At 31.7% G+C, this 17,225-nt stretch overlaps 1 protein-coding gene across 1 annotated transcript in view; it reads right to left on the bottom strand.

Annotated features, from left to right (window-relative positions):
• LOC106462619 (splicing factor 3B subunit 3-like) overlaps positions 1 to 17,225 on the bottom strand; it is a 97,210-nt gene that overhangs the window by 3,518 nt on the left and 76,467 nt on the right. The window contains 5 exon segments of the mRNA XM_013922561.2: positions 1,761 to 1,859; positions 6,061 to 6,273; positions 11,663 to 11,945; positions 15,633 to 15,838; positions 16,832 to 17,006. Coding sequence (XP_013778015.1) covers positions 1,761 to 1,859; positions 6,061 to 6,273; positions 11,663 to 11,945; positions 15,633 to 15,838; positions 16,832 to 17,006 — 976 coding nt within the window.

The following is a 17,225-nucleotide window of genomic DNA, read 5'->3' as shown; positions in this document are numbered from 1 at the left end:
ATTCAAAATTTAATCAAACAGCTTTACTATCAATAAACTGGACATGAAAATGTAGTTTGAAATTAAAATTTTTATTTTATTTAAGTATTTGAACTTCTTATTTCCAAAACATAATATTTTAAGAATTCTTCATCTTAATGTGTCAAGTAACACAGCTGAGCTCTGATTTTTTCATTTAGAAATGTTATAACTTTAAAATTATGCTGCTGTAGTTTCCAACCAATTAGAAACACAAGCTATATAAAATTACAAAAAAAATCTATAATTTGCACATCCTACCTTCTTAATTTGCAGAGATATCAATAAATCTGTCAAATGTTAAACTACCAGAGAAGCCCCCCCCCCCAACTTTTGAGATCACCAGCTAAGCAACCTTACATAGCTTACAATCAATACAAAAAGCAGATTCTCCTTATGAAGCTGACTATTGATATTTCAGTTCTAACAGTTGTTAGACATTTCTCATTCAATCATCATTATTGTGTTACTCCGATTACATAACAGGAATTTTTTAACATATTTATATTTTTCAACTTATGGCTTCTGCTATGGCTTATTGCTTTGTTGTCACAAGGGTCACTGCTCCAGTGTATATAAGGTAACATAATAAAACTGCAGAAGTAAACAGATGTGAAAAGGTTAAGAAAAACTAGGTTTTGCTGTAACTTTTAATGATTACTAAAAGCTTGCCAAATTTTGTGAAAATACACACAGTAAATTCAGTTACAGTATTTACATAGTTTCTCAGTCCAGTGTCAGTCAAGCTGATCAATCTGCTCTCAAAGAGTTAAACATAAATATAACTATATAACTTTTTTGTAGGGAAACTTCATGTTAGAATAATGCTGACTTTACAACTATATTTCATGCAAGTAAACTTTTAGGAAATAAAATACACTGTCGTAATCATACTGTCATGATAGAAAAGAGTGTTTAGTTTTAGATATTATTGATTAATTTATTTTTGTGAGTGAATATTTTATTATCGTTTAGTTTATAATAAGAGTTAAAAGTAGACGATTGTAGAAAGTTGTGTTTATAAGTCATTGATGTTGAGACTATTGAATGTCGCGTGCAATACACTGACCTTGAGAATATACAAAGCAGACAGACGATAGCAGAAGAGAGTAAAGTTACTGGCAAGGAAAAGTTTGGCGTGAAGTTATGTACCATAGAAGTGATAGGTCTAACATTTAGTATGTTAGAGTAAGGTTAACAGTAGAAAAGGAGATAAGCAGAATAATTTATCCCATCAAAGCATAGTTCTAAAGTAATTGAATCAGCCTGGGTGCACTTTGACAAAAGGAACAGAGGTTATTTAGAAGAAAGAAGACCAAATGATTATCGGTAACTCAAGCCACAACTGTAAGTGAATCACACACAGAATACTAGTGCGATAGTAATAGAGAAGATAGTTCAGCTTGTCAACTGAAATTCTAAAGTAACTGAATAGGCCTAAGTGGACTTTTGACAACAAAAAGAGAACTATGTATGTAGTATTTATGATATGCCTATATTATCTATAGTGTTGAAAAATTTGTTGTACATACGTTTAACTTCTTCCGATTATTTATATTATTTCGAAAATAAGTGAAGTGAGTGCTGTTAATTTATCGTCAACAAGTCACAGACACCTACTGTAGAAGAATCCTAGGCCCAACAACAACACAGTATATATTTATACTATTAAGAACTACAAGTAAAAGCCTTTTATTTTGACACTTGGCAAAAGACTTATATTATTAAACTCTGACACATACCTTTTGTGAAGAACCTCCCAACCAGCCTCGGTCCCACAAGGCCTTCACTCCTGTTGGATCTTCATCTACTTCATCACTGATAACAGGTGGAAGTCTAATCTAAATGGAAGGAAGAAAAAAAAGCTCTTCAAAAACTTCATGTCACACACAAAATAATTTTCATAATAGTTTCCCTTCTTGAGAGTTTGTCTGTTTTTGGGCAAAGCCACACTGGACTATCTGCTGTGTCCACCATGGAAATCAAACTCCAAATTTTAGCATTGTAAGTCCATAAACGTAAAGTTGTTCCACCAAGGGCTCCTTCTTAAAGAAATTTAACTACAATGGAAAACACTAGAAAGCTTTCAAACTAAATAGTCAGGTAAAATTGACATTAACTCTCTTACTACAGGCTTAGCTGAGTTGTGACCCAAATTCACCATTATAGTTTCCATACTATAACTTGTATGTTTTGTGTATCTTCACAAATTTTGCAAGCTTTCAGTAATCTTAAGTCTTTTGCAGACATAAAAATCAGAATTTTTAATTAAGTATTTTCACTGAAACCTTCTCCATAAATATATTGAGACAAAGTGTTGAATTTTCTTCATCCAAAAAATATCAAATTTCATTTATGTAATCTCCAAAACATTCAAAATAAATTTCAAACTTTTTTCAGTTAAATTTTATATTTTATTTACCCTAACTTTATACAAGATCGGTATTTAAATGACTTCATAAGCACCAAAAATAAAATTATAATAATAATAATAACAAAACATCTAAATTACCCTTTTCTTTTTCTAAAATAACTTCAAATATTATTATTATGTACTTCACTCAATCTAACCTTATCTGAACTAAAAAGCTTCCAATTTTTTCATTTTTGTTACTTTTATAACAATAAATAAAGAATACACATGAAAACCAAGAAGTATATCACTTACCTGGGTCTTCTTTTTTGCTGACAACTGCTAATGAAAAGTAACACTACTTTTTTTTATACTAATGATACTACTGCATTAAATTTTGTATTTAATTAACTAATTCACCATAGAACACAGAATAATAACACGCAAAAAGCAGACAATGTCCTATAACTATCATAATTTGTCTGGCTTTCTAACTATCTGATAAGAGCCTTAAAAATACAGCTCATCATTGCATTTTTCATAGGAATAAAGTATGAACAGAAATCAAAAGTTATAATTTTCCTATACTGAAAAGTATTTGTGATAGATACTTACCTCTACCAAAAGATTAGCTATTCCTGTTCAGTGCTGCCCTCTATATGCAAACTTTTCTTTTTTATGCATGCCACAAGCCTTCCATACCGGAGAAATGTGGGGGAGGAAGGGTGGGAAGTGTGAGAGGAGGTAGTACATATCAGAAATACATTTTCAGTATAGGAAAATTATAACTTCCTATACGGTACTTACCCCCCCCCCCCCCCCACCACTCCACACAAGATTAGCTAGATTCTCACATTGATAAGGAGGGACAGAAGTACCCCATGAAAGTGTCCAAATGATACCTCTGAAAATGAGAGATTCAGATCCAAAGAAGGGAACTGTACCACTTCTGAGTCAGGTATACTCTTCGTTCAACTGTGGAATGTGTAAGATATAATGGAGGAAAGTGAAAGGAGTACATCTGAGTGGGAGAGAATGTGGCAGAAAAGTGATCCTAATCATAGAAATATACTGTAACTCAATACCACAATGAGAAAGGTGGGTAAACAAAGGATGCACCCCTAAGTGTAGAGTGGCTAGGGTGCGGTGGACTGTACTCGATAAGTCCACTACATACAAAACCTGCCTGTAGGGTACCAACATCTGTGTGAGGGTAAGATGAGGATTATACCATCTTCACCTCAAACCCAAGAACTGGGGGGATTGAGAACCACTCTGACTCCTGCGTATGACATGAGGATTAGCTGAGCTATCGATCCGGGAACTTGACATCTGGTATCGAAAGTGATCTTGTGGAACACCCCATCTCCACAGTGAGTGTGCAAAGCCATGGAAGATAAAGCATGAGTCAACATCACCAGACAGTGTGGATTTGGAGTTACAGAATACCTGGTCAGGCACCACTCGGCACAGATTGGGATCCATGGGATAAGTAAATAGAAAAAGGCCCCTGAAAAGAAAGTATGAATAAAAACTTACCAGTTAGAGCCGCACAGAAGTCTGAAGAATAGCCACAGGTGGTATATGAAACCCTGACAAAGAGAAAACCGTGATGTGATGGAGATAGTGGGAGAGGAATGTACTAGGTGTGGTCACATGCCTGATTGCAGAATCTCCTCCATTGGACAACAATGAAGAGAAGCAAGGGAAAATGTGAGGTGTCAGATCTGATAGAAGAACACCTGGAGCAAATTCTGGGAAAAATAGATCAATCAAACCAAAAGATGGACCCAAATAGTAAGGGTAGAAGGTGAAAGATCATGAAGGGAGGAGGATTGCCAGGGGATAAAACATCGGAAAAATGTACCCCACAAAGAAGCACTACAGGCAGTATAACAATGAAAATCCCTGACTGGGCACAGAAACCTATCCGGATCCAGTCAAGGATAAAGATGGGAAATGGAAGGAGGGGAAATAGGAGAAACCTTTGATGCATTATTTAATTAAATAAAAATTATTTTGTGCATTACTACCATTGGTATAAAAAATGTAGGGTTAAGTTAAATTCATTTAGATTTTTTTTGGTGGTTACTAGGTCAGTCGAATTGACTGATTCCATTTTGAAATAGGGTAGAGAAAATAACAGATAAACTATAAAGTTTTATGGAAAAAAACGTTTGAAATACGTTTAGGAATTTTTAGGGATTACATAAAGGAAATTTGAGATTTTTGAGATGAGGAAAAGTATTTTCAACTTTAACATGAAAATTACTTTGCACATAGACTATTCAAAACAAATATTCAATATATTAACAGACAAATCTTTTTTTTGTTTATTAAAAATACTTCACTAAAAATATTATTTTTTTTATATGTGAAAGACTTATAATGTTTACTGAAAGACTGCCAAATTTTGTGAAGATATACATACTATATTAAAAGTTAGTAGTATCAAATCTATAAAGACCTTGAATGAGTAGTTATGTGGTCGGTCAAATTGACTGAGCCTGTATTCAGAGAGTTAAACGTTAGAGAGAGAACTATTGTCAATTTGTCAATGAGGAGATGTGACAGTTAGGCATGGCAAAAGACCTAGGTCTGATTTTCTATTTTATGACTCTGTAACCAAATAAGATTGAAGACTATAAAATTTATGCTAAATTTACATTAAATTTCGTACTTCTTGGAGGTGTGGTAAATAAATTAGAAAAGAGATTATACCTAGAGAGGAAATTTCCAAATGTCACAATAATCATACTAGAGGAAATTGGGAATTTAAAAATATATATTGCCTTATAAAATTAAGAACTTGAAACCTGTATAATATTAACATTTGGATTATTAGCTATATTTTCATGCAAAGTTTATTCTATTCATATACCATGATAATAATGTACTTTAATTATATTTTGAATGTAACTCACTAAAATCTCATGACACGAGTAGAAAAATAATGCCTGTAGTGAGAGGGTTAAAGCTGTAATTTGGTGACTTTCTGCTTACTAATCTACGTTAAAGATATCTAATGTAAGACAAAGGCATGAAAAATACTACATAGCTGTAACATAACTATTTTGTAACATTAAATAATTTGCAAAAACAAAGACTTGATTTCACCCCAAAGAAGACAGTGGTATGCATTACTTTATGTGATTTGTTTAAATACTGTTAAAGAAAAACATAAACAGCATATTACAATCCATTGAAATATAAATAGTATCTTACTTTTTACTTAATTGAATTAGTTTGTTTATGTTCAAAAGAGCTCTCAGAACCACTTCACAAACAGATATAGTAAATTTGAAATAAAAACTGTTATCCAACTTCTAAGTTAGCCCAACAAATTATTTACTTTAGAAAACATAACATTCTATTTTTAGACTTGCATACAAGTGTTTAGGTTTGTGAATCTCTCAAGAAAATAGTTAAAAGTGCTGAGCCTAGTTTTGTGTATGTCAGAGAACAAGTTAAACAAACATTTATGGCTATGTTTAATACAATTTGTAATGATTCATCAAAACGAAAAGATATACTTAGAATAGAATAAGTCAATTTCAATATATTTTTTTGTATGATTTAGAAACAAATCAAACAATAAAAATTGTAAAATATCCTCATATTGCTACATTACCTATCATATCTAAAAATATTAAATCATGAACTAATCAGGAAATCTTATTTTTACATACCATGACCATATTTCCAAACTTATCAGCACCAGCAATGGTATCATAGTCAAGTAGTGTTGCAGTCGTCACCCAGCGTGGGTTGGTGTCATCGGCAAACACAATCAACTGATTTTCCTGACGCTTGTATCGCAAAAACTGAAAGCTATCCTGGGTATCTCCTACAATCACACGATTTCCCATGGCATGAATAGTGACAATGAAGTTGGGAATATACTGTACAAAAAAGTAATGAAACAGCAAACATATTTTTTTACAAATATAATTTATATAACTTCAATTATATATGGAAATATACCAAAGCTAGTGCTCATTTACACAGATGAGGTCTATATACTGTTGATTAAAATTAGCTTTTTCAAATAGGAACAGTACTTGTATTATTTCTATAAAAAAATTAAAACAGTTACATTAAAGCTCAATCCTCTCTAAAATACATTTGTCATAAGGCGAAACATGACTCATATATTTTAATTCTGGGAACTTGAATTTTGAATATCACATTACAGAATCAATTTCAATACTAGAAAAACAAAGGGTGAAAGAAAAGTAAACAGTAAAAGCTCTATAAGCAGCTTAAAGGCATTCAAATTTAAAACTATTATTGTGATGGGACAGAAAATACTGAAATTCAATGGGTAAATAGTGGAGATCAAACAATTAATGCATAGGTATTGGTGCTGATAATGACCTTATCTACATTTGTGATACAGACTACCACAGAACAGACAGCAAAAAATGAATTAATTTTGAAAATATCAAATTTTTTCATATTATTGGTATAGGTAGATAGCCAGATGCAAATATTAGCCAACTGTATTGTATTATCAGCAAAAACCAGCATCAGTGTATCTCAAATACACAGATTAGTGAATGACCTAGTTGACTCTAGTACTACAACAGAATATGGTAACTATCAGTGTAAAAGCACTTTCAAAGTGACTGTTTAACTATAAGCGTAAGAACAGTTTAGTTTCCAAGTCCAACTGAGTATGGATAATCTGAGACTGCATGCTTACAGCTAGACAAAAATATGCAAGTACAAAGTGGAAACTCTTTCGTCATATTTTATCAGACCTTCCAGGGACTTAAGAACATCAGAGGAAAGAATAAAATTAAATATGAAAACATCTATCTACCTCAGTTTGCCATGATCAAAACTACTATAATGAGTATAGTTTATGCAGAAATATAAGAACAAATCATAAAAGAACTTCTGATTCATTAATATACAAGTACAGCCTACCAAAAAAGCAGAATACAAAATGTGATGTTTTTGGAGTCATTTCCAAAAAAGCCCTGATATGGAAAAAGTTTTTATATACAAATTTCATCCATAAGACAACTAGCTGTAAAGAAGGCAGAATAAGTAAATTAATAAAAACTTTAAAGATGAATAAAAAGCATAAAAATAAAACTAACCAATGAAACATTATCAAAATCTAGCTGTAAAGAAGGCAGAATAAGTAAATTAATAAAAACTTTAAAGATGAATAAAAGGCTTGAAAATAAAACTAACCAATGAAACATTATCAAAATCTAGGAAACATGATTCTGATAACATCTTATGGACATGACAAGATAAATGATTGCCACAACAAAGAACTCCTTCAATACTCTGATATAGAAGCCAAACAAATACAGGCCAGGTAATTCATCATTTTTAGGACAAGGCCACTTGGCCTTGAATTTTCTCTCATTTTCAAGGGCATGAAAGCCAAAAATAAAAAAACAAAAAATTCACTGAAAGACATTAAGGCCACAGTACACATTAATGTTAACAGAATAGAAATGAGTTTCTCAGTTAGTTTAGTATATACAGGGGCTTGGGAAGCTGGCCTATATTTCCAGATTAAGTTTATCAGGTAGGTAAGTATTAACTTTAACCAATTAGAGTTGTGAAGTAACAGTACACCAGCTTTAAGATTAAAAAACGAGGTATCACGCTGATTTAAAATGTCCTGTGACCTTAATAAGATTCCTCCCGACCTGAAAATTACATACAGCTTTTAGGCACCCCTCTTGTTAATTTCACTAACTTTGAGAAGGATCACACAAAATACCTGGGATAATAGAATTTTAAAGGTTTCCAGAATTTGACTTTGGTGACCCTACAAATAATGAACAAAATTCAGGCATCTCTAGCCACTTACTAATTTATCCAACTCTGATATCCCACCATGTCTGACTACTTGACCAAGATTGACAAAAATCAGTTAAAACACTAGTCTCTTGATGGACAGACAGATAGATGGAAAAATACATTGCCATGAGATAAGGTCAACATTCTATTTCCAAACAATACTACTACTTGTATTTTTTTTGCATACTTTCTAACATATACTAGTGTTGAAAAACATTAATTATGCCTACACTACAGTAAAGCACATGGTCATAACCTATAAATCAAACATCATAACACATTGCACTGCACAACTCACTACTTATAATTCAGTAATGTTAACCCTAGCTAGCTAATGTAGTAGGCCTAAGCCTTTGGTGGGTTTGCACATGAAATTTATTGGAGCTAAATTATTGACATATCCATTTCCCTTCATTTTCTAAACATGAGGGAATTCTCAATAGCCATAGCACTTGAAATTATTTAGATAGGATTAAAGTAAATTAATATACGATACCTTTTATTCCTTTTTATTAGCTATATTTTTGTGGACCAGCAATACCAAGTGTTGGGCACATGTATACCCGATTAGAATTTATTGCTCATCAGGATCTCTACAAGCCTAACCTCAAATTGTAACTATTTTAGGCAAGATTAAAGTAAATTAATCTACAAGACCATGGGTGTGGTCATATACATCAATTGACAAGGTTTGACCTCCTGAGTCCAAAACTGTAATTAGATCTCAAATCAGTTAACAGATGACAGAGCTATGAGTTAAAGTATGTACTTGAAAAAAAAACAAAAAAACTGAACTATTCTATGAACTGCTTCATCCTGCAGCTAAAAATGTAATCTACATATCTACTGATGAAAAAAAAAGTTCCAATTTCTGGCACTTGGCACCACAGAAAAGTTTCATGGCATTCTCCCCCCTTAACTGGTTTCTTTTTCGGCATGATTAATGCAAGGAGAACTTGCAGTAATGCACTTCACTCTGACCAGCATATGTATGTGCTGACTTTGATTCTCACGTACTGCCGTCACTGTGAATCTTTGTGTTAGCTTTGCAGGTTTGTTGTTTGAGCGATAATTTGAACTGCTTGCTACTACTAAGAGCCTGTGGTACGATATGACTCAACAAACTGCACAAAGGTTTTACTGAAGATCAAAGCAAAAACTTCACTCCCTCCAGTACATGCATTTTATGTGATATATTATTCGTAACAAGGTAGCTTCTGTAGGTTATAAGTCAAATGTTTGTGATCACCAATGGTTTTCCTTTTCTGTGGCATGCAATCAAAATTTAAATTGTGAGGGCATGACAGCCAAAGGGATACAGAAGGGTGGCCACTGACTTTGGTGATTTTTTGAGGGCATATGGCCATTTCAAGAAATATCGTGGTAATTGCTGCTGTGAATTTCCTTCCCTGTAAATATTTCTGAAAAGAAAAAAATGCACTGAATCAAACTGTTAACTTTATCAGAACTAATATCTTATATTCTTGCAAAATCCTGCATATAACAAGGCAGAGGATCCATAAAATGCCTGAAGGAGTCTTGTTATTGTAGCAGTTTGGCAAGGAGTATGGGATTTGATTAGTTCACAGATATCAACAGAAAATTACATTTTTGGCAAATGCAGTGTTTAAGTTCATTTCAAAGAACTCAACCACATTGAGCAGGCCAAAGAAGATAATGTCACCTATCATGATCTTTGAATCGCTTTTGGACAACAGATGGTGAAAATGAAGCATTGTTGGTTTGACATGATAAACGATAATGTTCATGTGCAATATGGGTGTTATTTGCCCTAGTAAATGACACAATCCACAACTAAGAACATTTCCAATACCATTATAATACATCCAACAACTTATATTATTGAATCAGGATCATTTGTCTCCTGTAGTTGTCTTAATAATTTTACTCTGGCTTCAGTAAACAAAAAGATTAAATTTGAAACATCAGACCACATCATATACTTCCACTCAAAAACTCTCCACAGTTTGTATCTTAAACACCAATAGATGCATTCCGACCACAGATTAACAATTTTAATACTGGTTGACAACTGTCATATAGGAGTTTTTGTTATGTCTTTCACATGGTTGGTTTTAAATTATCTCAACTCTGGCCACTGTTGAAGGAATGGGTAAAATGGAACATGGCCCATCATCTGTTGTACTTTACAAATTTATAACATATGTTCCCTTAGTCAATCACCAATGATTGACAACTACACTTTTCCTATTGGCAGATGTATTCTTGTTATATTTTTGCTGATGATAGTCTGACAAATGTTGTTGAATAGCCAGTCAAACGTATGAATGGTTGTATATGACAAATATCCTTGAATGTCATTCAAACAAATGAATAATTGTATATGAGAAATATCTCTTAATGGTCATTTAAACAAATGATCTTCTTGTAGTGTCCACCTATCTCTATATAGTTTCCATCCAGTGCTGTGTAAATCTGATTGCATATTTATTGGCTAAAGCAAGGTCTTCTGCTGTGCATGGGACCTGGAGTTGTGGGCAGATGTGTAGATTTTGCATTATCTGCTTCTTACCAAAGTCATAGGCCTGCTGGAGTACCCTCATTTCACCATGATGACCCTAAATCTGCCAACTTGGGAACACAGATGACTGAGGACTTTCCAAATGTTCCAGTCCTTTTCCACTGCTCTGGAGAGATGCTCATGTTTGTGTGGAAGCTCTTGCAGGTGGGGCCTCCATAGTTCTTCACTCATGATCCATGCCATAGTGTCCAGTGTTTCAGTTGAGCCACAGAAACTATTTCATGATATCCTGTGCTTCTTTACTTTCACATGGCCATATAGAGGTCTCTACTGTCTTGCATCTGTCAAGTTCACTCTGATCTACTGGTGACTGCTCTCCTGATGTCTGATGGGGCAATTCCAACCAGCTTGTGATGATTCTGGGGAGATTCCTTATAATATTGTTCCAAGATCTAACTTTGATTTTGGTCTTTCTAATGTGTTATTTCTATGTTGCGTTCACAAATAAACAGGTGTATTGAAATTGTATGTGAGATCCTAATAAAATTGGCCAGCCAGTTTTTAAAATATAATAAAATTATGAATGCTGAAAAATAACCAACTTTATTGAAAGTCTTCTTACTGTCAATATAAACTAAAAGAAAAATTTATTCTTTTTAATAAATCATACACCAGGGACAATCACAAAATAATGAAAGAAGAAAAAAACAAAAATCTATATTAACATAGACTGAATGTATGTAGGTAATATATTTCAAAGATGTTCTCAAACAAAATTTCAGTAATAAGTTTTACAGTACAAAACAACTAAAAGGTATACAAACTTAATTATTAACACCTTATTAAAAACTTAATTCAACTTGGAAACTAAAACAAAAAGTATTTTAACATTACTTTTTAATCCATGATTTGCATAATCATTAAATTAATAAGTTTAACTGGCTTCAATTATGAAATACCTTGTTTTCACACTTTCTCAACATCTTCTTCTTCCCCAAGTCATAAATACGAAGCACTCGACCAACACCAACAAGGACACGACCTTGAAAGGGGCATATGGCTCCTGGAACTTCATCCACAGGTGTCGCATGAACAAGTTCCAGTTGTCGCCCTTCATCTACAAATTTATACACGTGGATACTACCACCATTGGACTGTCGAGGATTTAACTGGAAATCTTTAGCAATTCCCACCAGCAAAAATAACTCATCTCCATGGTTAGCAAACTTCGTCAAACAAATGCTGTGCAAAACATTTCACATAAATAATGTTTAACACTCATAACAAAGCCCTACACAATTTCAATAATCTAAGCACTAGGTTTTAGTTTTTAATAGCTGGAGTATTTCATGTTTTAATTTTAAAGAATCAATGATTATAATTTCACAGAATTGTTCCATCAACAAATTTTTATTGGTAAACAACCACTAACTCAGTACAAGTCAGTAAAGGAACATAAACCCAATTTTATAAAGAAGGGTTCATCTTAATTACAGAATAGAATCAATTTGTATTTCCCTAAGAAAGAAGAATGCAAAGAGCAAAAAATAAATATTATGCAGGTTTTAAACATTAAGTACGTTAATAGTAGAGATTGTGATTAAACAAAATAGCAGTCAAAAAAATCGTGTGTTTAACTCCTTTCTTATGGTGACTCTTTTCTCTGCACATTACAAGATTTTACTTAGTCACATTTAAAATTTAATGAAGCTATTTTATAACCATTGTTTGTCAATGAAATAAGCATTAAAATTTACATAATAGTTCATATATATAGTTCATAGTTTTATATTATCTAAGTTTTAAGTCCTTTATTTCAAACGAAACTTTAAAGAAAAATTCTCAAAGTTTTGTTTTATTCTCTCGTGATCTGCAAGTTCACAAAATGTTAAATTTGTGTCTTTGTAGTTTGAACACTTCTTGACTCATGATAACCTTCCATATATAGAAAGAATATAAGTTAATTGCTCGATTAACATAGTCTTCTTTCAACTTCCAAGAATAAAGGAGAAATAAATTTCTCCGAACTTTTGACAGATGCCACATCCACTTTCTACCACTGAGTTGTGATTTCTCAACCAATTATACTTAGTTGAGCTAGATGTGTATAACCAATGGAAAGAACACTTTTTGAAGTACTTCCTCTTAACTGTTATTTTAAAATTGGTGCAAAGAATTATATAGAGAACTAGTGAAGCTGCTCTTAATATTGTTGCTGCTTTGTCCCCACCACTTTAGCATTATTTCTCACCTAGAAATATGTTAATTAGATAGACAACTGCATTGTATTTAGGTTTTAGTTTTATATTTGGCTTAATTATGTATTACTTATGTTTTAAGATGCATATTTGAAAGGTTTAATATTTTTTTTATATAAGCCAATGCCTGCCCACTATATGGTAATGTTGGCCAGGGACACCCACTGACATGTGTTGTGATAAATAACAGAGATAAAGGACAGGAAAGTATAATAATTTATTAAAATAAATTATATGTGAAAATGTAAAGACATTAAAAAAATGTTTTAAAATTATCTCACCATATATTAAAAGGTATGTACATTTTTCCAATATTTTAATTTTAAACATTTCACTGTAATGTACTATAAACCATATAGTGCAAGTTAACAATAATAGCTACAGTTAGTAGTATCACAGAGAAAGTGAAATAAAATGTATAAATATTTAACTCAAATTAAAAAGAACTTATGATATTCACTCTGGAGGTTTTAGGGGTTACGCAAATGAAATTTGAAATCTGCAAGTTTGAAAAAATAATTATTTGTATACTCATGTTGTTTTGTTGGTTGTGCAAGAGGCTACTTGGGTACACTCCTGTAAAGTTAGAATTAAAACAGCCTTTAAAATGTCTGAATATTAACAATGACTATTTCAAAGTATTGGCTGAGCAATTGTACTTATAAAGCTGCCCAAGTCATTATATATGTATTTATGAAGTGAATCAAAATTTCATTATTTCAATATCAACCCCTACCTGTCTTTACAAAATTTTTTTTTTTTTATCATACTTGTACATATTAAAATTCCCACAAAAAAGTTTGTTTATAGCCACTGACAATAGAACTAAATCACAGGCCTTAACTGTGTAAAATTACAAACACAAACACCCTCAAAATTTCAATACTCAATATTCTATGAACTCTACCTACGTATCACTAATACATTTACCTCATTTGGGAGTCAAACTGTAAACATGGCCAATTTTTATCTCATAGTTCTGTGATTTCAAAACATAAGTTATGGATACACTAATCTATAACATCATATAAAATAAAAACACGATTACACTAAGTTCTTTGTCCTACAAACCAGAGTAATTTGTACATTCAGTTGTTACAATAACACAGTAAGATTAACTCTACTACTACGGGCTTAGTGGAATTCACCGAGTTCCTAACCATGGAGTATTCATAACAGTTTCCATACTATAAATTTTAATATATTTTTTTTCACAAAATTTGACAGACTTTCAGTGAACATTATAAGTCTTTTGTACACAAAAAAATCATGTTTTTTGAAGAAGTATTTCTAATAAAAATTTGTCCGTGAAAATGTTCTTTTTTTTTTTACTAGTCTGAGTGCAAAGTGATTTTCATGTTAAGATTAAAAACTTTTGTCTCAAAAATCTCAGATTTCATTTACATAATCTCTAATACCTCCTAACTAAATTTCACTCTATCCAAGGTTTAGATTAGTTTATCCTAAATGTCTTTAAACTCATAACAGTATACATCCATTTCTACTTAAAATTGTATCCTTTTATTACTCTTTGGATCATCCAAGTGTAAATCACTTAGTGAATGTGCATTTCACGTTACATTATTAAATTACATAACACATGAACTACTCATGACTATACCTCATGAAAATTTATTATTATTCTTTATTTTACCAAATCTAATCTAAAAAGTTTCAAATTTTTACATTTTATTTGCTTTTATAATAGTACATAAAAAGTACACATGAAAAACAACAAATAAAGTACTTACATGGGTCTTCTTTTTTTCACCGTTGATAACACTTAATCCTATTTTTTTTTATACTAATGGTAGTACTGCAATAATCATTTTTTATTTAATTAAATAATGCACCAAAGAACACTTCTTCAGAATAATATGCAAAAAGCAAACAATGTCCCATAACTGTCACAATTTTTTTAGCTTTCTAACTATCCAACAAAGGCCGTTAAAAATTCATCTCAGCTCATCACTGTGCTTCCCATGTGAATAAAGCTTGAAGTGAAAGCAAAATTGACAATTTTTTGTACAGAAAACAATGTAATGTAATCCATCATTTGATATATTAAAACCTTGGTTTTATAATGATTATAAGTAACATAGTATTAAAAGTCAGATAGAACTATTGGCAATTTCTTAAAGAGAGGATGTGACAGGTGGACATGGCAAGAAAGGTCTGATTTTCTATTTGATGGCTCTGTAACCAAATAAGATTGAAAACTATGAAAATTATGCTTTGCTTGAGAGAAGATATTATATTGAGTATTTCATGTTAAACTTCATACTTCTTTGAGGGGTGTTAAATAAATTAGAGAAGAAGGGATACCTAGAGAAAAAAATTTACAATTCTCCTACTAGGGGTAATTCAGGATTTTCTTTTAAATATTGCCTTATAAAATTAGTAACGTAAAATATATATACTATTAAAATTTGGATAATTAGCTACATTTACAAGACAAATTTATCCCTATGCCATGATAAGAAAGTAGTTTAATTAAATTTTGAATGTAACTCAATAAAAACCTAGTGACATGCACAGAAAAAAGCACCCATGGCGAGAGGATTAAAATAAAAAGAAATGAATGGCCTCAAGCACCTTTGAAACAAGGTTGTTTAAAATAAACCTTTCAAGTTCCAAAGATTCAGAAGTAATTAACTTTTTTAATACCTACCTAAATGCTGCATCATTCTGTTCTAAAGAAACTTTATCAATGGTCTTGCCTTCAATCGGGTCTATGATTCGAATCACAGAGGCCCACATCCCTGGACCAGCTTTTGGGGCACTAAATGTTGTTTCTGGAAGATTTTCATTCAAAAAAGCTGCAGCCATTTCATTGGCCAAGTCCTGTTCATCGTCCCCAGCTGCTTCAATCATTTCCTAATAAAACAAACTAGTTTTATAGTCTAGACATGATAAAATTTTGTAATTCATTATCAACTTGAGGAACTGGAAAAGCCAAGAAATACATATAAGAATTAATCTTATCCTTCTAACCTCAAAACATACTATTACTAGGATTTAGATCATATAATAAACTAGGCCACCATGAAGAATTCAAGCTAATTTAAATATTGCACCGAAATGAAGATTTATTTTGAGATAGTTTAATTAAATATTTCAATCCATTCGTGTTATTCATAATTCAAGAAATAATATTTGATTGTTCATGGGGAGTAAAAGAAAAGACCATTTCATTTTTCAAAAAAGTGAAGTAAGAAGTTTTGTAAAAAAGCACGAACGGTAGTGTGAATGATTTTTTGACTGAGAAAATAAGCAAACAAACAATCTCAGAATTTTAGTAGTAGATAGATAGATTCTTCAATAAAATTTTGTTGTTGTTCTCGACTTGATTTTTATTTTATAACCTCGTCTCCATAGTTACTATTTGCAAATGGTCAATAATATTGAAGGTCCATTTTATTGTTGTTCTTTCTAAGCGCCGTTATAACACATTTTCATCTCATCATTTAATTTCTGTTGTGCATATATTGTTGTATAAATGAAGTTTTATAATAATGGAATGTATGAAAAATGACCCGAAAAACGGGGCTAACTTGGTAACCAGTGCCCCAGTTTTAACAAAACTTGTTTTATTCTGTTTCTATTCTCATTTCATTATAAATATTGTGCTATTTTGTGCCGTTTTTGCTGTATTTAATTACAGACAAGCAAACACACAAACAATCTCAGAGTTTCAATAGTATATAGATGCCAAAATCTATACAGATAAACTAACATTTAAATAGTTAAACACTGAATATCCAACCCACTATGACAACACAACACACATCAGCCTGAATAACAGGTTAGGTAAAGGAAACCAATACAAATTATGATACAAATTTGATTATAAAGATTTCTTGTTCCAACCTGGGACATCTGTTGTTTTCTTTCCTGTTTGGTTTTTTCTGTATAAGCATTATGGTCAGTTTCAATGAGAATCAGATATCCAGTATCTGGATGAATAACAAATTTTCTGGGTGTATACTCCAAAGGTGTTGAGACTTGGTTAAAGACAGCTCCTAACTTCTCTAAAGCCAAGATCCTTAAAAAACACAATTAAAATAATTAATATATGTGAAATTACTTTAGGGAAAAAAACTGATTCCCTTAACTTCTTAAATACAAATATTAAACATACCTATATATATATATATATATATATATATATATATATATATATATATAATAATACTACTATATATTATTATTACTTACTATATAATAGTAGTACTTCTACGTACTAAACTAAACTTAAACTTAT

This window comes from Limulus polyphemus, unplaced genomic scaffold (assembly GCF_000517525.1).
Source record: "Limulus polyphemus unplaced genomic scaffold, Limulus_polyphemus-2.1.2 Scaffold1209, whole genome shotgun sequence".
NCBI lineage: Eukaryota > Metazoa > Arthropoda > Merostomata > Xiphosura > Limulidae > Limulus > Limulus polyphemus.
The sequence above is the reverse complement of the archived record's forward strand: the minus strand, read 5'-3'. Positions and strand labels throughout refer to the sequence as shown.